Raw genomic sequence first — 25583 nt, 5'->3', positions numbered from 1 at the left:
GCAGGGGTCGGTGTCCTGCCTCTGGTGCCAGCACAGCACTGGGACGTGCCATAACCACAAGGACAACGGGTCAGGGCACAGCCTGGATGATAAAACCTTCACTTTTTATCCTTTTTTTGTTGTTTTACCCTTTGTATCGGCAGGAAAAGCACCTTCTCCCCCTGCCCACCTGCAGACAGGCTCCGACTACAGGTGGAGAGATGGGTGATGGTCACTGCTTCATACTGGCAGGTGATACCAGTAACGGCACTGATGGCCTTGGAGGTGCCCCAGGGCCAGTGAACAATGGGAATTAAGTGCTTTTCCTAATTAAATAAATACATGCAGAAGTAAAGCAGGTGGCAGTCTTTGGTGCATCCCCTCCACGAAGCCAGGCTCTGGGTGGGTTGAGGGCCCCCAAACCCCCACCCTGCTGCCCTGCTGGGTGTCCCTGTGGGTCTCCTTTAGGTGCCCAGGGGAGGACTTCACCTCCAAACCAAGCCCAGGGGAGGGAGGCATAAGGGGGGGGGGGGGGGGGGGGGGGGGGGGGGGGAATCTTCAGGTGAGATATGGAAGCTGAGGGGAGAAACAGAGCTAGGGGATTACACTCAGCCTATGGAATGAGGATTTCAGGGGGGAGGCTGTTGGAATGGGGCACGTGCCAAGCGTGGGCCAAGAGCAGCCCCAAAGCACCCCTGCAGGCCTGCTGCCCCCCGCAACCTCGTGGAGGGGTTCATCCCTGCCACTAATGAAAACTGAATGTGCTTTCCACCCTGCCTGTGTGTGCTTCTCTCCCTGCCCTCCCTGACATTACCACTTTGGCAGTAGAGATCCGCCACTGTCACCTCCTGCTCCAAGGAACGTGCTGCTCCACATTTCATTCCCAATGCATACAAAGGCTGCATTATCTAAAGACGAGGCGCTCCTGCCACGTGCCATCCACACATCTCATCTCCTCACTTTTCTGGGCCTCCAGTAACACCTGCAGGAGGGAAACGTAGCCAGCAAGGCTGCTGCAACCCGCTGCAGCTGCCCTGTGCACACAGAGGAGGAGGGGACTGAGAGACCTGGCCACTGCACAACACAACAAGCGCTCTGTATGAAACCACACCAACATTTATTCCCGGGTTTATCTAGGTATAAAAGCTGCTGTGCAATCCCCCCGAGGTCAGGGTGAGCAGTGGGAGCTGAGGGCACCAGCAGAGGGTCAGCAAAGTGCCCACACACAGCACGGAGCTGAGTGACTGCTGAGGGTCATGGGAGCTGATCCCCCCCGACTGCATCCCCAGCTGAAGGCAAAGGCAGATTTCTTAAACAAAACAAATCTCCCTTTCATTACTTTTCCACAGAAATATATATATATATATAAAAGATATATAGGATGTTACTAATACTACACAATCACTTAAGTTACAGATTTGCCTTATATTCCTTTTAGCTACTTCACACGCACACAAAAAAAACCACCGTGGCCCAAACAGGAGCTGAAAATAGCACTGTAAAACTTGTGACAAGAAGGGACTTACATTAAACACCATGGGAGTTCCAGTGCTGCAGCACAGGGGGTGTTCAGCAGAGCACTCTGCCTGACTCCAGCAGCTCCTGGACAAAGCTCCTACAGTTCCTGCTCATCAAAAGCAACAGGATTGTGATTTGGTTCACAGGAGACCATTTTATTGCCAACTTGAAGTGTTCCAAACCCACACCACCTGCTTGCTTTTGGCTTTTTCTTTTTCCCCAAACCAGGCAAAAGGTTTTAAAAAAAATAATAATAATAATAATTACAATTCCAATAGTGATTTCTTTTAACTTGTCAAGCATATCTCATCAACAGGATATACAGTACAGTTCAGAGGAGTAAACATTTTAAAAGTAAGCAAACAACTTGGTTTTTTTTTGTTTTTTTTTTTTTGTTTTTTCAACCAACAAACACAATTTCTTGCTGTATTGATGCTGAACTCTCCTTTTAACATGGACAAGTTATGAAGTTAGGTTTCTTCTTCGGTACAACATGGACACTGGACTGGCACAGTCCGGGCTGGTTTTCTTCTGGTTGGTGTTGTTGAAGTTAAAGACAGCATGGAAGCCGTGGTCCTGCTGGCCATCAACCTTCATCATCTCGCATAGCGCTTCATGTAATCTTCAACTTTATTCCTGAAGTCCTCCTGGGGAGAAGCAGAGGCAGAATTACCATGAAATGAATGCCCACCACTGCACAGACACCCCGCACACACCCTATGTGTGCAAAGCAACTAATGGAAGGGATGTAACACCTTGTTTTAAACAAGATGCTGTGTATCAGCCAGCTCCAATCCTGCCGGCAGATAGGAAGGCTGTGCATCACACTGGAGTGCTTTTGAACACACAAGCTTACAAACTACGTGCCTCTGAGCCACTCCCCAGTCTCAGGCTGTCTCCAGGTACCTCGAGTTCTGCTGAAATATCACACCACCAAAAATAAGTGACACCTTCAACTTGTGTTCAGCTCTGACAAGGCTGCTTTGCTGCACACTGGGACGATTACTCATAATGGCAAATGTGCTGGAAATCTCATTTGCAGTCATGGTGGGCACCCTGGGTATCACAGGCTGGTCCCTCACAGCAGCAAAACGAGCACCCAGACTCTCCTTGGGCAATGACAGCATTGGAGCACGTTGGTCACACCGCTGCACCTGATACACTAAGACTTGGACTCACTGTATTAGTGAGGAATGGAGCTTGATTACAGAATAACCCGAGTTGGAAGGGAGCCATAAGGACCATCGGGTCTGACTCCACACATCAGTGCAAGAAGGCAACACCACCCATCTTTCAGGACAGTAACCCCAATTAAGACCCTTTCTAACATGTTTTTTTTTCTGGTTTTGCAACCATCTATGACTGCTGACACTCTTGCTTACAGCCCCCATTTGCTGGGAGCTGGATGGGTTAACAGAGGGCTCCGTGGTGCCCGCTGCCCTGGGTCACTAAAACAAGCTGGGAAGATGGCCAAGAAATAGCACTGAACATGCAACAGAGCCAGCTGCATCTTTACTGTAACTACAGTACCTACAGGTGGCTCAGGAGCCGGTCCCATGCTTTTCAACGGACAGGCAGGGCCTCTGAACTCAACTCACAGCAGCTGGACCTGGGCCAGGGGGTGCTCCAGGACTCCATGCCCTCACTTACAAGTTATCACCAGACGAAGGAGCTGACAGCACTGGTGAGAATGCCTTACGGCTGTCCTTGCTGTATGTGAAGGAGGTTCTCATTACGGAGCTGTAATATTCCATCTTCACATGCCATATGGCTCAACAGTCCCTGATTAACAGTGTGCACTTTCCTACGTGCACAGCTGTTGGTGTGCAGCACTGAATAATCAGAAGCAAGGAATTAGTCAGAGCAGTCTGTATTCTGCATGACAAAGAGGAGCACGGGATCCTGCAGGAGTGCTAAGGGAGAGCAGGAGTGGGCTGGGGCGGGCAGTGCATGCAAGCAGCCATCACCATGTTAGGTGAGAGCCCTGCTGCTCTCTGCCCCCTGCTTTTAACCTATGAAGGAGGATCCTAAGTCCTGCACCCCATAATCTGGATGCTGAGAGGGAGAAGAGTGGAAGACTGGTGCTGCCAGGGACCCATCTGCTGGGCTCCTGCCTTGTCCCTGCTGGGACAGCTGCCTGCCCCGTCAGTGGCACTGGTAGGCCACTGTAAGGGGAGAGGGCTGATTGTTGCTGTGACATTTGACTACAGCAGCACAGATGCTACAGTGCACAACACTCCATCAGAAGCAACCCCGGCCAGCCTCTAAGCCTTGAAAGGCCATCAGGGAATGCTGAAAATACTTTTTAAAGCTTTTCAAAAGGGAAATCTAATTTTAATTTGCCTTTCATCAACTTCAGGGCGCAGCGTTTCCATCATGAGCTTGGAGATAGCACACAGATGGAGTAAGAGGCTGCCAGTGCTGCCCATGGGTTTTCCCAATGGGGAGGTGGGGTGGTGGGGAGAAGCAAAGCTGGGCTTTATGCCTGGGAGCAGCACCTGCAGCCCTGTCTTGCTTGGGATGGAAGGTCAGCAGAAGAGAGCAACAGCCCAGGGATGAGCAAGAGCTGGTGGATACCCACGATGTGGCAGTGTCTGCTTTAGACCCATGCACGAGCAAAAAGCCATTTTGGAGCAGACCTAAAGCATTTTGCCTCAAGCTGCAGGGAGGTCAGAGCAGTACATGAGCACAACGGGTCCATGGGGAAGCATGTACTGCATGAGTAATGCTGGCCAAAGCCCTGCTTCATCTGCTGAGAATCACACTGGGGCATCGATCGACCGAAGGGAAACTCAGAATTAATCAGCAGATGAAGAGTGTGATATATGAGCCACAACATATTTCACAATATCACTGTGCTGAAAACTGGGTTACAGCACAGACCAAAGTCCAGCACTCACTGAGCTTCTGTTTGAACACAACAAGCTTGGAGCTTTCTGAAAAAGCTGCCGTCTCAGAGTTGTTTTATTTAAGAATATGGACCCACATAGTAACACCAAATAGTAATTTAAACCTCCACTATTTCAACACGACATTATTTAGTCCGAAGTTTATCAGCAGGGTTAAATCCCAAATGGTTTCCGTTAGGACCCTCTTTATGGCTTCACTGAAAGGCATGTTAGTGGAATACTGGGCTCTACCACTCACCAGTAAGCAAGCCACAATCTGCTCAGCCCCACTCAGTGCTTTGGGAGGAGGACACAATAATTGGGTAGGTTTGCCTATTAATCCCATAGAACACATTTAGAGCAACCTTTCTTTTCCATCTTGTAGGAAAAAATTAGTCTTCACATCCATCAGCCCCTGCACTCCCACTCTCTTTTAGAAAGGAGCTGAATGAAACACAAAGATCTCCAGGATCAGGCCTTTTCCCAATCCATATTCCTACCTCGCTGTGATTTTCTTGGCAGTTTCATTTAGAGCTCAGCTTCTACATCATTTTACACATTTTCTGAGCCCTGTAATTACATTTCAGTTGCATGAAGGAGGACATGGAGAGAAGGGAGGGTGAAAAACAGCACAGTGTCCCCGCCACACTCACACCAATCTCTATGCAGTCCCCACAGCATCAGTTTTTGGACATTTTTTTCCCCCAAACTGCTGCTCTCACAGGTCAACTGTCTGAACTGATGTGACTGAACTGATGGGAGTGGTGGCACTGATGCCCCTGCTGGACTGCTGCTCAGGGAGGAGGCCAATGTGCACCGTGCAAAGTGAAGCACTTTGAGGTGCTCAGTAGACAAAAAAGCCATGGATTAGGAGGCGTGAAAGCTGCTGAGGTGCTCAGGGCCTACAGCTAAGTCTTGCAGAGGAAGATTTGAGCCCAAGCACAGCATCACCACCACCCTCACCTTCCAAAGAGGAGTCCTCACTCGGCTCCTGGGAGTGCTCTGGTCCTCCAGCTGCAGAGCCAAGTGACTCAGGCTTTGCCCTGATCTGCTTTGTAATGCTTACGCTTTAGCCAGGTTGCTGAAGACAAGAACATCCACCTGGGTCTGTACTGAGTCATTTCCACGTGGCCCTGGGCAAAACTACGCTCCCACCAGGAGCTGCTCTGCTCCTGGAAGCCTTGCTGATACAGCTGTTGGAACTGCCTGCAGGAAACAGCGCTGAAAAACAATCACCTCAATCATCCCAATTACACAGATGCTACAAACACACTTCCACCTGTGAGGATGTCACTCATTCCCAAGAGAGGATATGTCTTCAGGATCTGACATCTTAATGACCACAGTGGAGGAAATCAGAGTTGTCTGGGTCTGGCGAGAGAGTTTTCACAAGTCATCCCCTCCACAAGTCATGCCCTGCAGGCACAGGGAGGGGGAGCTCAGCACAGACTTCTCCCAAAGCCACACATTTGTCTGCAGAACGTGAAACAGAAGCTTTCCTAACACATGTAAATCAAAAGGTTGCAAACATCTGCATTTCTGCCATCACCTCAGCCAGTCAAACCACCTGCAAAAGCTTCATCAACTTCAGGGAGGCAGAAAGAGGCTCCATCCGTAATCAAAGCCTTACGAAAGGTGGGTAATGGTTTCTATAAATACCATTAGAATTAGAAGAGGAACTTTTTTGCTATTTACATCCGTTAGCACAATTAGCAGTTGTGTTGCTCGTTTGCACACGCTGCTTAATGCACTCTGTGCTCAGCAGGGAAGGTTTCGAGGCTGTCATATGGATGCAGCACAAAATGGGGAGGAAATCCAAGGAAAACACACATATGCTGGGGGAAAAACAAAATGCAGAGCCTTCATGGTCGCTGCAATTTCAGCACAACCACCATCAAACAGGGAGGTTGGCTGTGCTAAGGAAGTGAAGGATTTCCTGTAGTAAACAAGGAGATCACTAAATGCAGTGACTCACAGGGTGCGCTCTTTTGCAAAGATGGGTTTGGACTGGGACGGTTCTGTTGTTCCTACTAAGACAGCTCAGCTGCAAGCAAAGCAATGAAAAACAAACAGCAAAAATTAAGCAGCGTCCAAAAAAACCCACTTCAATACCTCAGGAAGACTTTGTGGGTCTAATTAGAGCAATTCTTCAGCGTTTCATAACCCCTCTTAGAAAACGTTGGGACAGAGATACTTGGCTCAGTATCCAGGAATAAATGCAAGCTGTTTTCTTTTTCTTTTTTAACCTGAAGAAGGTTATAAAGCCCTCACTCTGCCATCACATCACAGTTCTGTGCTGTTCTTGAAGATCATGTCCAGAACCAGCTTCTTCCTATTAGCAAGAGAAATCCCAGCACGACCAGGGGCAGCGTGGAGCTATCAGTTTAAACATGGGAATGAGGTTAAGTGGAAAACCTTATACCCAACAATGGACAAAGGCAGATCCCAGTCCAACAGAAGCTGAAACACAAGAATGTAAACAGCACAGCAAGGACGAGGCTGCACTAATCTAAGCAACGCATTGACTCAAATATTCTGCAATGCAAACATTAAAATGAGGGCCTGACAATGCCAGCTTGAAGCAAACATAATGAGAGCGAGACTGTGGGCATGCCTCCCCTTGTTAGCTGCAACAATGCCCTCTCTTGACGAGCACAAGCAACCTTTCTGTTGCCTGCTCCTCCTTGAGCTAAGAGCCAATTGCATCAATCGAGCTGTTGACAAAGTCCAGCTCCGAACAAGCTGAAGATAAAAACATACTAATTTGTGTCCTACATTCTTAGATGCACAAATCAAAAGGCTGGAGAGTTCCTGGAGGCACGGATCTATTCTGGTCACTCTCTCTGGAAGAGCAGCAGAATCAAATAAACGTACATGGAACTGGTCAAGGGATGGAGGCGGCCGTCCTGGCTCAACAAGTCAGCTGTGTTTGTGGTACAAAGGGCAGTGTTGGAAGGTTTGGCACTCTGTGGAACCTACAAGTCTGACACAGATTGCAGCTCAAACACACACATCTGCTCCAGCAATTTCAGGGATCACCAGCTGGGATTCTGGGTAAAAGAGAGGCACCAAGACAACAAAATGAAGCGAAAGAAGGGGCAAAGGTAGTAAGAAGGTCAAGTTGTAGCCTACTGATGTCCATACACACTTTTTGGGCAAAGATGAATGGGATCATCCTGTAGGAAGAACCATCTGGAGAGCTGTCCTGAAGTCTCCTGACATATCTCAGCCACACAGGAAGTATCAGTGAAGACCAAGAGATTCCTGAAGTGTTGTAACGATTAATCATAACGTTTGTCAAAACATTTCTTACAATAAGAAGTTTCAAATAGCAGTATCTTCTTACTGTTTCTGTGGGTATATATAGAACTCCTCAGATGATCTCAAACTCCTCTCTCCCATAGCCCCACGTCCCACAGCAAATTCATGGGCACTTCCTTTTTCACTGGAATTTCTTGGTAAGAAATGAGCGACGCCGCAAGGTCAGCTATGATACAGCACAGAATTCAACAATGATTTGGGTTTTTGTTGTGTTTTTTTTAACCATGGTACTGTTTCCTTGAGAATTAATAATAATACAAGATGAAGCAGCAGTTGTTTCAAAGCCTTGACTTCAGTTACCACTATAGCAACCTGAATAGCACAACTCTCACACATCAGTGCAAGGCTTGTGGTGCTGACAAAGAGCGTGTTGAGCAAAAATCCCCTAAAAATTACTGCATACCACAGTCTGATTGCTGATGAATTCAAATACGGTCAAACAAGATAGAGGAAAAAAGACAGATGCATGCGAAAATATGCAGATCTTGTGATCAGTATGAAGTAATGGAACTCCCCTTGGTGTCTGAATTGCTGGTGGATACTTACCTCTACCAGAATAAAGCCTCGTTTAGTCAGTGTGCTTACTGGCAACCCACACATTCTTACCCACACAGCTGCAGAATAGCCAGCAAAATCAAGACAGGGCTATAAAACATACATTCAGCAAGCAAAGACAACGTGATCTGCCTGCCTACAGACTTGCCAACTATCACTGCTACTCTCCTTGTCCCACCACAATGCAGCTTCCATGATATTCCTCCTTTCTCCAGTTCCCTCATCCTTCTGGTCTCCTCCCCAGCAGTTGGATGAAAGTAAAATGCATGCTCCATGTGCCCTCATGGGCCAAGGGCATCTCACCTGCCGTGGATGCCAGTGTGGGCTCACACCGATGGTGAACACTGACCTCCAGCCTTGAAGACAACATCCCACTGGATGCTTCCCTGCTGAGTGACCTTCCCTAGCTGACTTTACCTTGAGCACAGGGGCTGGACCAGACCATCCAGGGGGTCGTGCCTCCCTCAGCAACTCCATTGCTTTGTGAAACACCTCCTGAAAACATCTCAGAACTGTTAGAGAACAGACAGTCCTCATAATGCGATTCAGAATTGTTTACTTGGTTACAGTGGATGTAAGCAAGGGAGAAGAAATACATGTTTGTATCAAGACCTTTACCTTCACGTTACATTAAAACCACAAGCTTCTCATGTAACCTGCCAGCTGCCTAACAGCATCTCCTTACTCATTATCATCAGTATTCATCATTTTATATCTCTTCCAATTATTTCGCTGCTGCCGTGGGAATATTAGACTGACAGTCTCCAAAACAATACTCAACTTTTATCAGAGAATTCAAGGGAAAACAGAAATCCTTCAGAAGCGATCGTGGCAGAGGTTGACACATCTGCCTGTACTGTGACGCACCAAAGACAGGAATAATTTGTTACAAGTATAATTTCTAATATTGAAAAATGGAGGAGAAATTGTTGGGCTTGTCAAACTCAGTAATTCCTTTACTCTCAGCTCCACAGAAATGCTTTTGTTCTACACCTAATTACTATTATCTCATATTCCAGTAGGTGCAAGACCAGATTGTTTAGCTTATGGATGACTCCTCCTTCCTCCCCCTCCCCAGCTGCAGTTTTACACTCTAGTAAATCTGAATACTTGAAACAACCTGAAGGGCCCTGCAATTCTGCATCTCTCCCCACTTATAATTGACACTAATCATGTAAATGGATTGCTCTAATGATCAAGACAAGAACCCACTTTTCTTCTTTCACCTTTTTTTACGTGTGCTGCACCGCCCTGCTCAGGAAGCCATCCCTCCTGATGGCAGCCTTTCTTTTTCTTTTTAAGATAACAGCCACTGACTTTAATCACACGCATGACAGAATTTTCCTCCAGCCAAGGAATAACAGCTGGGACTGCCTGAAGAACACAACATTTACACCAGCTAGAGAGACACAAGAGTGAGTTACTGTTAGGAGCTCAGTCTTAAGACATGCACCAATTTCCCTGCTGACTGTTCTCTGTTTATCACATTATGCACTGGACTGTGGGGTAATGCTGCTAAGAGGTTAGAAAGTAAAACACCAGCACGAGTCTCAGCTGTGCAGCACCATGATGATTTAAGCCAAAGTCCAATTTTAGTTCTGAAAAATAGCATCTCACTGGGACTCACAGACCTACCACGTTCAGATTCCTCAGGTGGTTCCAAACTTCATCTTCTCTTACGATGGGATCAGCATTGCTCCCCCAGTTCCTACCTTCTAAAATACATCCAAGTGTGATTTACTGACTCCTCCTCCTATTAAATGTAACTCCTGTTTATTTTTCAAGAGAGATTTCAGCTCCTAGGTTCACATGCTCAATGATATTAAAGAATCAGAAGCAGCTGTTGTTTTCTACAACAAGCAACGTCATCCTATGGAAGTTATAAAGGACTTATTTTTAGTTGGGTGATAGGCTAATACCCCAGCAGTGTTAGAGCAATGCTTTAGTGCTAGAGCAACGCAAGAAAACCAGTTACCTACAGCAGCTGTTAGCCTTTCTGATAAGGAAATCCAGTAGGGTCCTTGGTTAATGGGTGCTGGATGGGCAGCTGATGTTAACAAGTGACTTTGATGGTGACAACCAGCCATGTGACTGCAGAGCTACAAGAACAGGGGTCATGAACACACCATACACAACGCCACGCTGTGGGCTCACATGTGATAGCTGACTTGTAGGCTCTGCTGACTGATCCATCACACAGAAAGAAGCTTGCACGTTACATGCTGAATGTACAATATTGAAATAAAGCTCCTTCTAGGCTCCAGAAGGCAAAAATATCCTGGCTTTACAGATTTTGTTACTGAATATTCACACTGCTGGCAACGTATTTGGCACGGCACGATATGCTTGAGTTTGCAGGTTGTGCCCAAGCCTGCCAACACAGGGCTGGATCCCACAGAGAACAGCCACCCTCTGACAACACCTCACTTGGCAGCTGTAACCCATCCACTGCCCTCCTTTTCCTTTGCTGACACAGTACTGGAAGTTGGTGCTGGCACAGTGCTGACAAGAGATGCCAGGAGAATTTTTGCATTGCTTATCTGCCACATTCTTATGCCACACACGGCAGATCAGCAAGTGAAATTTCAGGCTATTTCAACAAATATTCCGTGTGCCTGACTGAACTGCACGCAAACTTGGGTTTGTAGCTAAAGATACTGTCACATATTATCCCTTCATAGTGTCCAAGTGAGCCATCTGCTGCCTACCCACAAGTGCTGGCAGAGGCTCATGCTCAGGATGCAGCAGAGTGTGAGCATGCAATCACCACCTTTCATCAAGGAACATCCAGCACCAGGTACTCTAAGCAACGCCGAGAATGCTGATTGACCCAATTTCTTCATGTGTCCCCAGGAAATTTCTCCCTTGCTGCCTCTGCCTGACAGGTGTGCCTGCATCTGGAGCTCTAGTCATTTTGGAACAGGAAGCTACTCATTCGCTCTCAATCAATTACAAAACAAATTGGATGAAGGTTGATATTCAAGCAAGCTGCACAGAGCTGTCAGTCACAAATTTGATGAGCACTCAGCAGGAAACAGGCTGATAAGCTGATGTGCCAGATCTCATAAGTCTTGCACAGTTAGCAAAGTACCAGGCTATTCCATCACCCACAGGGAGCTGGATTGGATGATCCTTCCATCTTGGGATATTCAGAGATTCTATCATCACCTTGGAGCTAGATACCTTGTTACATCCTTCCAGTAGCAGCTAAGACACATTTTGTTCTTATATCTATCTGATGCAAGATTACACCAGAGTGCATTAGCTCAACATGTCACCAAGAGCTTCCCATCCCCTTCCACACTTTGCTCTTACATACAGGAAACAGAGAAGCACGTCAGGTAGGCTGTATTCTGTCTGCATTACATCTCTGAGTCTTGTAAGAATAATTAATACAATGCCATGAGTCATGCTGAAGCAGGAAGGACAGCTAGCTCACAGCGCTCTCTGAAACTGCTGCTGTACGATCAACACAAGATTAAAAGACTCAACCTGGATTCTGGATGTTCCCAATGCTTTTTAAATTGAAAGAGAAATGGATGGCATCCAGCACTTTGCACATCTAGATGCACAGCATTACTTCCTTGTTTTCCAAGCTAGAAGCAATATCAAACATCAATCTGATCCTTCTGCCCTGCTAATAAATTGATAAGGATGCTCTCACAATATTCTTGGAGGGAACAAAACCGTGCTTTGTTCACCTACAGCCTCCACTCATTTGGCTCGATGGATGAAATCTGGGTTCATTATAAAGACTTCTGCAGCTTTTTGTTTGCTATGCCCTTATGCTAGCGGGCAGAATTTGGAGAACAGACTTGAAAAACAGTACAAGAATGTGCCCACTTTTAACCTCCTGAACAGAATGTATCTAACAGCTGGGTATTTTCACCGTGGGGCAACAGAGCAGATACTGGCACTCAGCTATCTGGAAAGATGGATCCAATGTACTCTGACTTGCTAAAGGAAAGCATGTAAAGCTTTTAGAGAGAGATCACAAAACTACACTGACCTTTTAAATCCCTACTTCTGCCCCACAAGTAGGAAAAAGCCCACACAGTACACTTACAGGAGCCATAACTTGTAATGTTGTTCACTCAGAGCCCTCAATTTGCCAAAATTGATGCTGTGATGACTTCCAGGTTGGACATAAGGTCATTGGAAAGCGTTCTTCTAACTAGGGCATCCAGCCAGATGTTCTCACCACACCTGGGGGCTTTGCTTTGGTCTGTGCATGCAGGAAATATCACTAAATGAAAAAGCAGAGAGCACAACCCAGAACAGAAGAGTTACCAAGAAACACAACTGTCTCGCTAGCAGGAGCCAAGCCACAACCTAAAACATCTCACTTTTAATCAAAAGCATTTCCACCCAACAGAGCTGCCAAGCTTATTGCACAGACAAGTAAATGATAATTTAGCAAGAAGGTCTTCAACAAGATCTGGTAGCAGGGACTGAAAAGCCTCCCACACCAAGCAGAAAGAGCAGCCCAAGTGTCTGCTCAGATCTGCCTCATGGTGGTAACTCTTCCCCTTGCTGCTGCTCTGGGAGAGCTCCAGCTCTGAGGAAGGAGCACCTCCTCTGCTCTCTGTGCACTGAAGCCTCAGGGAAGCAGTGCAAAGAGAAACCAGTCACACTCCTGTATGCCTTCAGAAACAGCCAAAGCAAGGGTTTTTCCTCAGTGCTGTGCCACCATGGTGACAAGACAAGTCACCAAGGCACGCTCCATCCCACCTCCCCACCACATCCACCTGCAGCTAGACATGGAGCTGAGAATTGCTCCCTGCCTCACACAAACACCCAGCACAACATTCCCCATCTGGTTTCTCTTCCAGCACCTGCTCAAACACGCTCCTAACAACAAGGAATGTTTTAAAGAAAGCCCAAAATGAACTTCGAGGCAATGTTTTCATAAAATTTCTCTGTTCTAAGGCGGATTTTCCAGCTGTCTTGAGCCATCACTAAGCCTAAGAAATGAAAATAGTAATTACAGTTCGACTGCTATTAACTGTAAAAATCACAATTCATGATCAGAATTTTTCAAATATCATCAGCACTTCTTGCATACAAAATGTCAAATGCTTGGGATACAGGAGAAGATTAACAAAGTGCATGGCTGTGATGGACAAATGCTAGCAAAGGCAGCAAGTCTGGCACAGAGAACAGGGCACAGACAGCACACTGGTGAATTCAATAAGCATTATCTTCTACAAACACACTGGGGAAGGCATTAGAAAAAAAACAAAAGCATTTTTCAATGAAATCTTTTGGAGTGTGCTGCTGAGAACCAAACTGATCTGCTCAGAAACAAGCATTCAGATACAATCAGGATATAACTTGAGTGATGTATAGCTGCTGTTTCACTTCTGGCATATGCATATGGTCTTGAATATTTTGCAAAATAAAGATATTTCCACTGCTTTCAATTTATTCAAGGAATACCATCAAAGGAAAAGACCTATTTCACATAATTATTATTTGGAAAACAGAATGCTTGTCTAGACCTTCTTCTAATGCTTTGGTTTTTTGTCCTTGCTCCTGGGTTCTGATTCCCATATCACATATTTCTGATGTGAGCAACAGAGCAGGAAAGTGGGGACGATGCTGAGAACACCAGGTGAGGCAAAACCTGTCATCCTTCAGTTCCTCCCTTTGTCAGTGCAGCACTTGAGCCTGAAATGATGGTTTTCAACTCCATTTCCAAACTTTGGTGATGCTAGAAGCCATCCAACTGCATTCGAATCCCTTGTAATGCTTTTCAAGCACAGATTTCTGTGCCCTCACTGCATCTCCAGCAGGTTGGGCTTTCCATGCAAATCGCATCCAAAATGAGAAAACCATCTTTTCAGTTGTGAGAGAGATCCTGACAGGTTACTGTCAGGAAGGAAACTCTGGTCTCCAAAAAAATCAACACCATTTTAACAGCAGAAATTGAGCACAATGAGTCCTCAAAGACAGATGCCTCACTCACAAAATGCCTGTGACATAAAAACACACATGAGAAAAAGAAAAGCTATGACAGAGACATAGAGAAGTTAAACCATGATTCTATGAATCAGCTAAGTGAATTAACTTGAACCAGAAGACACGAGGAAGGGCTGATGATTTTGTTTTCCAAGCATTCCAGTTTTAATTTTTGTGTTACTGTTTGGCTGCTTAGTCTCCAAAGTACTGTAGAAGTCAGCACTTACATCATGCTTTTCATCTGGATGCGTCAGATAACATCTCTAATGGTCAAGTCTTCTGATACATCAAATTAGATGAATGGAAACAAAACTGAAGTCTGAAAATACTTTCACCCAGAGGGTGCTGAGGCACTGGCACAGGTTGCCCAAGGAGGCTGTGGATGCCCCATCCCTGCAGGCATTCAAGGCCAGGCTGGATGTGGCTCTGGGCAGCCTGGGCTGCTGGTTGGTGACCTGCACACAGCAGGGGGTTGGAACTACATGAGCATTGTGCTCCTCTTCAACCCAGGCCATTCTATGAAGATCAATCACAAGAGAAAGAACAATCCAAATTTACAAACACTACTTTGTTGCAAATGCATTTCTTCAGCTACACAGAAAAGTGGATTTTCCAGGTAGACTTAAATCTTAAATCCAAATGTAATCACGTCCTTATTATGTACAGGCACAGAAATAAAAAGCCGAGAGGATGAAAGTGCAGCTGGCACTGACACTGTTTAGGAAAAGTCTTTTGCAGGATACATTAGAAACGATTGCACAGGGTGCAAATTCTGGGTCTTTTTAACTCTCTGAAGGCATTATCAGTGTGAGGATAAAATCACTCCAAGTTCTAGCATGACTTCAGATGTACTTAGCACCATGTCTGCTAGGCAGGCAGCAATGCCCATTAGCACAGCAGGGAAGGGAAAGCACAGGGCTCCTGGCTGGTGGGACAGAAAGTTGGTAAAAACTGGGGTTAGATTCTAAAAACATGCAAATGTGGGGGTGAAATTGAGTTTATTTCCAAAGGGATGCCTAGAGATACTCTAGGACCTATCTTTGTTTTCTTACCTTTTCACCTTTATTTTCAAGCAGACCCCTTGCTGACTACTTTCTCTTTTGATGACTTTCCTATTCTCAGATATACACCCGTGTCCCCTCAGGAACATCTCAGGTGCTCCTGGTTCTCACCCAATAGCCCAAGGAAGACTTTGGGACATCACGACTGCTCTATAAAAGTGCTGAACTGTTTGCTACTCAAGAATTCAAAAACCTGCATGCAGTTAGGAAGTTAAAAAAGCTCTCCAGTGAGGTTTGTAATCTATTGCTGTTTTAATTATTAATGCTGTTTCTAATGGAATCACATTGGCGTGCTCAGTTGTGAGGATGAGAAGACTTTCCTCAGGCAATTCAAGGAAAACATTCATCTCAGAAGACTCATTAAAACAGCCTCCAAAGGCAGCACACAACTGGGAGGAGGACATTTTTTAAGCCTAGTTTCCTAAAGGCTGAGGCTATATAGAGCAATTAAGAGGAAACCTAAGGGGCAGCTTTGGACTCCATAACAATATGACCATCTCCACAAAAAACAATCCTATAACAAAACATATATTACCAAGAGAAGCCTTTGATTAAAAAAAAAAATAATAATGCAAAAGCAAAATAGTATTTTCTTGTGAAAAAAAAAAAAAAAGGGAAAAAAAACCTGATAGCTGGCATTGCAGCATGGAAGTAAATACCTGTCCCAACGCTCTGCATCCCCAACAGCTCCTGGCCTCACACTTCCCTGCTGCCTGCACTGTCTGTGTGAATTATCTCTATTTAATTCATGAAAACATACCATTACCCCAGGTGAGATGAGGCTGGCAATCCTGTCCCTGGTGTCTTTTGGAGGATTTCTGCCAGTGTGCTAGCATTACTGTTATGAGGAATCAGAAAGATGTGATCTGGACAGGAATATGAACTGCTACTGTCAGGATGATCTATTAAAGACAGCCTCAGGATGTCATGAACTGTCCAGAGTCAAGTTTAACTGCAGCATGGAATTCCAGCTGCTGGAATTAATTCTCATTAATATTCTTACAAATGCACAGCACCCGTGCAGTGACAACACAACCCACGAACGCAGCCATCCCAGCATATAAAGCTGCCTAACAACAGATGGGTTAGAAATAGCTGGTGACAACAGAACTGCCAAAATTCTGCAGCTCCCATGAAGAAACAAGATTCCTAAAACCTGGACTAGAACCAAAATCCCCTGCACAAACAGACACAAAATATTTCATCGTTAAATACCAAAACAACAGCACGAGCCTCACAACCAATGTAGCCATGGAAAAGGCAACAATTAAGTCTCCCTTCTGTATCTGAAAGGAATATGACTGGGGAAAAAAAAAAAGACAGAAGAAAGACCACTTTTCTGTAGGGGTATTCAGCTTGACAGGCTCCCAGGAAATAAAACAAGGCAGGTAAGGATCAGACTGGAGTGCCTGCTGGAAGCAGCACGCTGGCCTCTTCACATCCTGGACGTTACCAGCAATAATTACATCGAGTCTGACAGCAGCTTTCCTCCAGTGACAAGTGTGATCCTTCTGCCTGGGGCAAGCAAAGGGAGGGCCACGATGTGTGGCATTAATGATGCCTTCTTGACGCAATTGCTGGCTGCCTGCAGGCTGCACTCCTACCTGTCAATGCGTTTCTGAGCTCCGTGGTGGGAAACGTATTGACACTGCTTCTCAAGGAAGAGTCAAAGTCCTTTTAACCACGGGTGTCCAACATCTAGGCTTGTCTGGGACACAGGAATTGCCTAGGACTGCATCTATAAAGGCTGCTCCAGAAGTAATGTGTCCTATTTCTTTCCATGGAAACTACAACTGATACAAAGAGCAAAACAACACTATTTGACAGAGCTAAATCTCAGCTACAAAACATTCTCTTTCAACAACATTGCAAGTATTAGCTGTGCATTTCTGCACAGAGTTTGCATGCCGTGGCTCATCAAAATCTGCACTAGCAGAGGTGCCTGCTGTCACTGCTTCCACTGGTGAAAGGCACGACCCACAGCCTCACTGCGCTCACATCTGCACTAACACAACACAGGGTGATGATATCATGCAGCTTCTCCCTTAAAACTGCTCAAAGACAACACACAGAAGAAAAACCAAATGAGTGTTTGTTAATCTGCAAGATGACAACTGAAACTATACCAAATTCAGCAGGAAACAGGACACAGCATTAGCACATTAGTACAGGAGTTGAAGAAAGCTGAACAGAATTTAGAAGAAATACTGCACCCTAAGCCACGTGAAAGAGCACCAGGAATTTTCTTGCTGGGTAGCACACATATGGCTTTGAGCAAATGCTTTGGCAAATGCTGACACTATGAGAAAACACAAGGCACGAAACTTTTGAGGAACCCAGTGAATGCAATGGCCTGAGACTGGATCTGCAAACAGTCACGAGAGGTACATGTGGAAAGCATTTTCTAGATCTCAACTAACAAACTGCAGGCAGTGCCACAGCACCTCCAGCTAAGGAATACATCAGTCCTGAACTGCTAAGCTCACTCAACAAGGTACACTCCTATTCTTCTACTATTCAGCTTGTTTGGCTGTGAAAGAAAGTGAATCAATACAGCTCTGTTTGTTCCCTACACAAAACAGCAAATCCTCAGAACATGAACACTTCCTCACTGTTTAGGAATCCCTGGAACTGATTCTACCAGCAATCAATGGCTCTGGCATCCACATCCATCATGGACCGACTGCTCTGCTAAATTCAAAGCAGCTTGTTAGTCACTAAGTTGTTCTTCAAAATCTGCAAGAAATCTCATGCTATCAAACTGATGAGATTTTATCGGCACGAGAAGATTAAATGCTGGGAAAAACACTGCTTAGTTTATATAATGACATCAATCATCTTCTAATTCTGATTTACTGAGCTCTCAAACAAAGGGGGATGATAATCTTCCAGCGATCATGACCTAACTGCAGTGTAATGTGGAAACCACAAATTGCTCCAAAAAGCGGCTCCACAAAAGATGAACAATGCAAACTTTGCCCAAGCTGGAAACAATTAGCAGTTAAACAAAGGCAGAGGGGAAAAAGAAAAGCAATGTGGAACTACAAATTCTACTGAAGGCTTTATGAAATAAATGCCACAGTCAGTGTTTGCGAGAAGACCCAAGTTTGAAAACAGCGGTTGCGTGTGGAAGTTTGCATCAGGTCTACAGAAATACAGACACTGAAGTGGATGCAGTCAACGTGCTGGGGACAAATTCAGCCTCCACAGGGAGGTTTATGGGCTGCAGGAGGGGCTGAGAGCAACCCCACAAGGCTCAGCATGGCCAAAGGCAAGGCCCTGCCCACGGGACATGCACTGCCCCTGGCTGGGGACACCTCTGCTGGGAAGGGCTTGGGTCCAAGGGGAGGCTGAGGGAACAGGACTTACTGGGAAGGAGAAGGCTTTGGAGAGAATCATTGAATTCTTAGAGTTGGAAGGGACCTTTAAAGGTCATCTAGTCCAACTCCTCTGCAATGAATATGTACAGCTGAATCAGGCTGCTCAGGGCTTGATCCAGCCTCATCTTGAAAGTCTCCAGGGACGGGGCATCAAACACATCACTAGGCAACCTATTCCAGTAGCAGTCCTTCAATACCAATGAGGTTACTTAGGAAGACAGCATTCACAGAGGTGAATTGTGAGAGAATAGGGAGCTGTGCTCACAAGCTGAAAGGAAGGGGAGTGGGGGAAAAAAAAAAGCAACCATGTGGGTGATTAAGCTTTGGGAGCACCCAACATCACTTGATGGTGAGCCATAAGATGAACTTACAATGGAAAATGGAAGCCTTATCAAATCAGTTGAAAGGAGACAAGTAATGGGGTCCTATCTCAGAAATAACTACTTAGCTCATTCGAGATGGCAGAGCATCCTCTGGCACTGAAAAGGTCTGTTAATGTAAGCAATCAGTCATAACCCAGGACTCCAAATCACTTCTGCAGCTGAAAAGTAGAGGGCTGAATACTGAGGTTAGCTCAGTGCACCATTTAGGAAAAGGGATACTGATGACTGGCCAGGTTTGTCATACAACTCTCCAAAAAGTTACTGAGATCTTGCAAAACGTGCAAGGAAGTGCAGAATTACCAAAGCTGCATGAATAATTGCATGCATTTTAAAGAATTAAAAGTGACCTGATGATCAGAGGCTGAAAGAATCAGCAGGGAAGAGGCTGAGCAGGAGCTGACAGCTTCCTTCCTCAAACTGACAGATACCCTGAAGAATGGAAGATGAAGCTGCACGAACACAGGTGTCAGATAAGACAGGATTTTTCACAGCAATTAGCTGAAGAACTCGAGCTCTGAATTTTGCATCATTTTTCAGTTTTCAGGCAAGACTGCCTTCCCAACAGCCACAGCTATATGTTCCAGTATAAGCCATGGACCTAATGCAAAAATTTAAGTTCCTTATGCAGAGAGATCCTAAGTGTCCTTTGAAGCCTGATCTATAATGCAAACATTCACAGTATGGCTGTTCTCCGAGGATCAGTAATGGAGATCTGATATCTGTGATGTGACTACAAATACAGCTTTGAGAACCTGCAGGAAGAGAAGCATTTTTGATGACTTAATACCAGCCCAGAGAACTGAACCAACTCCAGCTCCACGTTTTAAATAACCAGAGACAGGCTTCAGATTAACTGTTAACTTCTCAAGCAGCCACACTAAGCTTCAATGTCTGTGAAAGGATCTCAGGATTTGCAATCTGAAATGACATCAGTGAAACAGTCATCTCCCCCAGGAGAACCACAAAAGACCACTCAATGTACATTTGTTTTGGCTTCCACAAGCCAAATGACTCCCACACTGCCAAATGACCACAGGCATTTCCTTATGATATCTGCTACACACAGATCTTTGTAGACAGAACTGTTTGTATACGGTTGTGTTTGCATATCTATGTGTAAATACAGCATGCATGTATATCACAGATACATTATCTGTATGACTGTATTATGCACATAAAAACGACTTAGGGAAAATTCAGTAAAATTCCCCTATTAATCACACTGTGCAATGCAACATTTTCTTAAGAGAGGGACAGAACCACAGCAGTTTTACTCTATAATGAAGTGCTCAGACACCACATGGCATCTATTCCCTAGGGAGACAAAAATGCAAGCTGCAATCACATCCTTTTGAGCCCAACTGTAATAAAAACAGTCATTTCTCCCCATTGCAATCCCTAGGCAGGCATTACTGGTTTTGTTTTCATGATGCTTGAAAGATATACAATGGATAATCCAACACTTCCTATCAAAAACTCAGCACTGCATGCGTCAAACTCACCTAACACCAAATCTACATAAAGCACCAAAGCAGTTAACATGGTAGAACATGGATTCCACTTAACTGGATAACTGTGATGAGTCTAGCCCACAGTTTACTAAGTTTAAAAACAAAAAACAATGGTCTGTGCAAAAATGTTTTTGAGCTTTGAAGGCTGATGAAAAACCTCCATTTCCCTTTAACTTTTTCCTCAATAACTGCTATCTGAAAAAGCTTCCACGTTCTTAGAGCAGGAAGTACACATTTTGAACTCCTCTTCTGAGGGAGCTGGGATTTCAAAAACACGTAGCATTCTTCCCTTGTTAGGGTTCCCTAGGTTTCCAGTTTCTGAACGAGCCTGGGAGATGCATGATAGTGATTCCTTCTTTTTGCCATTCTTTAGCTGGTTCGATGTCTTGCAGCACTGCTAAGCCTCAGAAGACCTGACAGAAGACTGTGCTCATGCCATGGGAGCATCACTGCTTATAAAACCTACCTAGACTCCACCACTGCTCCCCTCTGCCAGTTAGAAGAAACAAGTGCTGAGTTGGAGATGCAGCAGCCTCCTCACCATTCCCAAAGAGCACACATAGACACCTTCCTGGCAAGATGTTAGAAAATAATTCAGTCTAGCAGTGCAAACGAAGAAAATGCTTTGACCTGCCACCTCACCACACTGGTTTTGTTCCTCAGGCTGTCTGTAACTACTTGCTGTTTTATGGCTTGGAAGGTTTCCTGGCACAATTTGCCATGTGGACATAACAAAACTAGAATGAAAACCACTTCCAGATTAGTTTTCTACCAATTTTCACTGACCTTAGGCTAACTGTCTCATCCCCACCCTGCAAATACTGATGAGTACCAGACTGGCTACAAGGTCTTACTGAAGCAAATAATAGCTGGGAAGATGCAACCTAAATCAGATATACCGCCCAACTCTGCATTTTCAACAAACTCCTCACACCAACATTTACCTGGAAATTTTGTTCAGTCTTGAAGGTTAACTTTGTCAAAAGTACCAGAAGAGTTTAATTAAAATAAGCAATCCTGAAATGCCAAGTCAATATTTGATACATTTAAGGTACGCATCCATGTAATGGAAGGTGATGCAACTTCGGACACCCAGGTAAGGGGGAAATTATTACTTTTGTTCATATCTATCACCACACTTAGCTGAGAGGTACACATTCACTGCTTGTCATCAGGCCACTAATCAGAAAATCATAGAGAGTATTTTAAACATGAAGTTTTCCACTGCTGGGTTTCGAATGTGCCCCAGTTTCTTAAGGTTTAATAAAAGCATGCAACATGTAAGGCTTGTGAACAAAAAAGCAGCATTTTGAAAGAGACAGAGAGAGATTGGATCTTTTTGCTGGCCTTTAAGTGAAAGGCTGCTCATGTAGCTGTGCCAGAAAAAAATTGCTATCGTTGGCTCCACAGAACATATGCAGCTCCAGGGAAAATCTCAGAAACAAGAAGCCAAAGACCATCTATTCTGGGGATGTGATTACATTATGGTCAACAATTTCAGCATATGGTGCATACCACCACTGTGCTGAGTTTACTTTCCCAGATCAAGCTTATTTTTGTTTGAATATCTGGTTGCTGATAGACTGCGTCACTCTACTGCCTTAAGTACCAGCTTAAATGCTATAAAAGGACTGACTGGGAATCACAGAGTACAGTGTGTGTTAAGGAACAAAATGCTTTAAATAAACCACTGACTCACCTTGTCACGCAAATGATGTTCTGCAGCCTCAATATTCAAAGGGTCGTCAAAATTCAAAAGATCCTGGAAAAGAACCAGAAAACATTATAGGGCTTCCTCCAAATTTTCCCCAGCGCTAATAAACAAGAAGCAAAGCAAACAAGAGTAGCAGGGGAGGTTTAGGTTGGATATGAGGAGGAAGTTTTTCACACAGAGGATGCTGAGGCACTGGCACAGGTTGCCCAAGGAGGCTGTGGATGCCCCATCCCTGCAGGCATTCAAGGCCAGGCTGGATGTGGCTCTGGGCAGCCTGGGCTGCTGGTTGGTGACCTGCACACAGCAGGGGGTTGGAAGGAAATTGTGGTCCTTTTCAACCCAGGCCATTCTATGACTTTATGATCTCACATCCTCTGTACAGGTCCCTGCCAAAGGTAAACGCAAACAAGTTGGGCAGTTGAAACTGAATCAAACATCAGTTAAAGGACAACAGCAGCAAGACACTCCATCTCATCTGACTGCATGCAGCCACACGCAGCCCCTATGACACACTCCTCAGGCAGTGATGCATTTCTGTTTGAAAAGAGACAGAGTTTTAAAACAAGTTTTGAAGGAACATTGTTTCAGGAGGTGTAATTGTTGATGATTTTCATTAATTAGGGTTTATTGTACTATGAATCATAATTAAGTTTGGTGATAAAGCAGGGAGAATTTCCCTAATGTAATCTACAAGAGCAACACAATTTCATTCCCTCTAAATTGGAGCAACAGACAGGGAATGCTTAATGCTATGGGAAACACATGACCAGAAGGAAAGGAAGTGCACAGACCCCATGAGATAATGGCTCAAGAAGGCGAGGAGCAGAAAGAGTCAAAAATAAATCTGAGTTCCACCAGTTTAATCTCAATGAATGACTCCAGAAGGTGCAAGTGCCCAGGGTTAAGAGCAAAGAAAGCCAAGCTATGGGTAACACGTGAATCATCACAAAAATAATGTTGTGTCACAGAAAAACCCTCCTCTGCCTGCAGACTGGACCATTTTCCTCAGCTGAAGGCTGGCCTCTGAGAGCAGTGACATGCCATCAGTATGAAAGGCTTTGCTGCTCTCAGACTGATTTTCACTCACTGTCTTCAAGAAAACCCCATCAGAATCTGCACGGACCACAGAAACACACTTCCCTCCAGAAACAAAACTTCCCTCTGACAACGCCTGCCATACAACGCCTGATTTGTAGAAGCAGTGTGGGAGGAAAATCCAAGAGCAAGCTGCAAAGCACGGCTCTTCCAGGACATGACAGATCCCTGTGGTCTCTAATGCATGACCATCATGTGCTGCTGTCTGCCCAACAGATTATTTTTATGTGCAGTTGTGTAAGGGACTTCTTTGTATCTCTGTACCTCCACTCGATTGAACTTCCCTCTGGTTACTGAACATGCAGTGGGAGACTAACAGAAACACAATTACTCTTTGCTGTCCAATCTCGTAAATCAGTTGACTAAAACAGCCATCTAAAACGAAGCCTTTAGCAGCCGTGAAAGCGAGATGACTGCAGCCAGTCCCAGGCTCAGCCTGCATGGAGGTTCTAGGAACGCACCGTGACTCCTGGTGATGGCGTGGAACACGCTCACTGCTCTGCCACCCCAGGATGCTGTCAGTCTTCTGGGCTGCAAGTGGACACTGCTGGCTCACATCCAGCTTTTCGTCCATCAGGACCCCCAAGTCGTGCTCTGCAGGGCTGCTCTCAATGAGCTCTTCTCCTAGTCAGTACGCGTGTCTGGCACCTGGCCTTGCTGAACATCATTCAGCTCGCATGGACCCGCTTTTCAAGCTGGTTCAGGTTCCTGTGGGTGGCATTCCTTCCTTTTATTGTGTTACCCGTACCACTCAGCTTGGTGTTGTCCACAGACTTGCTGAGGTACACTCAATCTCACAATCTACATAACTGATAAAGATGCTCATGAGCACTAGTCCCAAGACAGACCCCTCAAAGACACCACTCTTTACCAGCCTACACCTGGACATAAAGCCATTGACAACAACCCTCTGGCTGCAACAATCCAACTGGTTGTTTATCTACCAAATAGAACTGCCTTTAAATTCGCATTTCTCCAATTTAAAGATAAAGACCATATCCAAGCCCTTGCACGAGTCCAGTAAGATCACATCAGTAGCCCCTCCTTGGTCCACCAATGCCATCACTCCATCACAGAAGGCCACCAGATCAGTCAAGTACCACCTGCCCTTGGTGAAGCTGTCCCAAACCACCTCCTCATCTTGAATGCATGCTAATGTGGCTTCCAGAAGGTTCAACTCCATCATCTTTCCAGGCACAGAGGTGAGGCTCACCGACCTGTGTAGTTCCCTGAGTCTTCCTTTCCCTCTTAAGAGTGATGTTTCCCTTTTTCCAGTCACCAGGGACTTCACCTGACAAGACTCTTCAAACATGTTGAAGAATGTCTTGGCAACAACATCAGCCAGTTCCTCCAGAAGCCCACGATGCACGTTGTCTGGCCCCTAGACTTGTCAACATTCAGCCTCATGAGGCAGTCTTGGACTTCCTCTGCTCTTGTGGGAGGAATCTGGTCCTCCCAAAACCCCACCTGGAGGTTCAGGGACATGAGAGGATTGGGAAGCCCAACTAGCAGTGAAGATCAAGGTAAAGAACTCATGGAGTACCTCAGTCTTCTCAATGTTTGTTCCTTCCAGTTCTCCTCATTTATTAGAGAGGGTACATTCTCCTTTGCCTTTTTCTTCTGACCAGCTTATCTTTTTGTTATTTTTCATATTGCTCACAAAGTTAAATTCCAGCTGCACCTTGGCTTTCCTGATCCCATCTCTGCATATCTGGATGGCATTCCTACGTCCTTCCCAGGGCACCCATCCCTGCTTCCATTGCCTATACTTTCCCTTCTTCTCCTTCAATTTGACCAGCAGGTCCCTTAGATAGTGTAACTCATTATCAAAGTATATAATAATAAATTGCAACCAAAAGGAAAAGCAATCTACAAAAACATGGTCATTAGAGATCACCTGTACATGTCCTGCAGTTAACAAAAGCACAAACTGATTTTCCGTTTGTACAACACCTACTGAGGCCAAAGGGATAAAGACCTCAAGAGGCAACATTAGGTGAGGCTGAAACCACACAAGGCAGACAGAAAGGATGTGCATATGCAAAGGATTCATTTACTTACAGTAAATAAAGAGTTTAATCCCCAGACAACATCCTGCAAGGGAAAAGCAGAGTCAGTTAGGCATGCGTTTCAGGTGTTCCAAACAAGCTGGCATTCTTTTTCTACTATCCCATTAGCTTACTGGAAATCAAATCAAGATTAAGCTTTACTAATTTC

At 45.2% G+C, this 25583-nt stretch overlaps 1 protein-coding gene across 2 annotated transcripts in view; it reads right to left on the bottom strand.

Annotated features, from left to right (window-relative positions):
• Positions 1-1738: 1738 nt before the first annotated feature.
• Positions 1739-25583, bottom strand: part of UBE2F (ubiquitin conjugating enzyme E2 F (putative)) — a 64720-nt gene continuing 40875 nt past the window's right edge. Inside the window, exons 8-10 of one of the 2 annotated variants that reach the window (XM_048952613.1) lie at positions 25428-25460; positions 22257-22319; positions 1739-2144 (exon numbers count right to left, since the gene is read on the bottom strand). In XM_048952613.1, coding sequence (XP_048808570.1) covers positions 2094-2144; positions 22257-22319; positions 25428-25460 — 147 coding nt within the window. In that variant the 3' untranslated portion in view covers positions 1739-2093. The remainder of the gene's footprint in view (positions 2145-22256; positions 22320-25427; positions 25461-25583) is intronic. The other variant, XM_048952614.1, reaches the window with a different exon arrangement.

This window comes from Lagopus muta, chromosome 8 (genome assembly GCF_023343835.1).
Source record: "Lagopus muta isolate bLagMut1 chromosome 8, bLagMut1 primary, whole genome shotgun sequence".
NCBI lineage: Eukaryota > Metazoa > Chordata > Aves > Galliformes > Phasianidae > Lagopus > Lagopus muta.
This window is presented reverse-complemented; position numbering and strand designations above follow the sequence as displayed.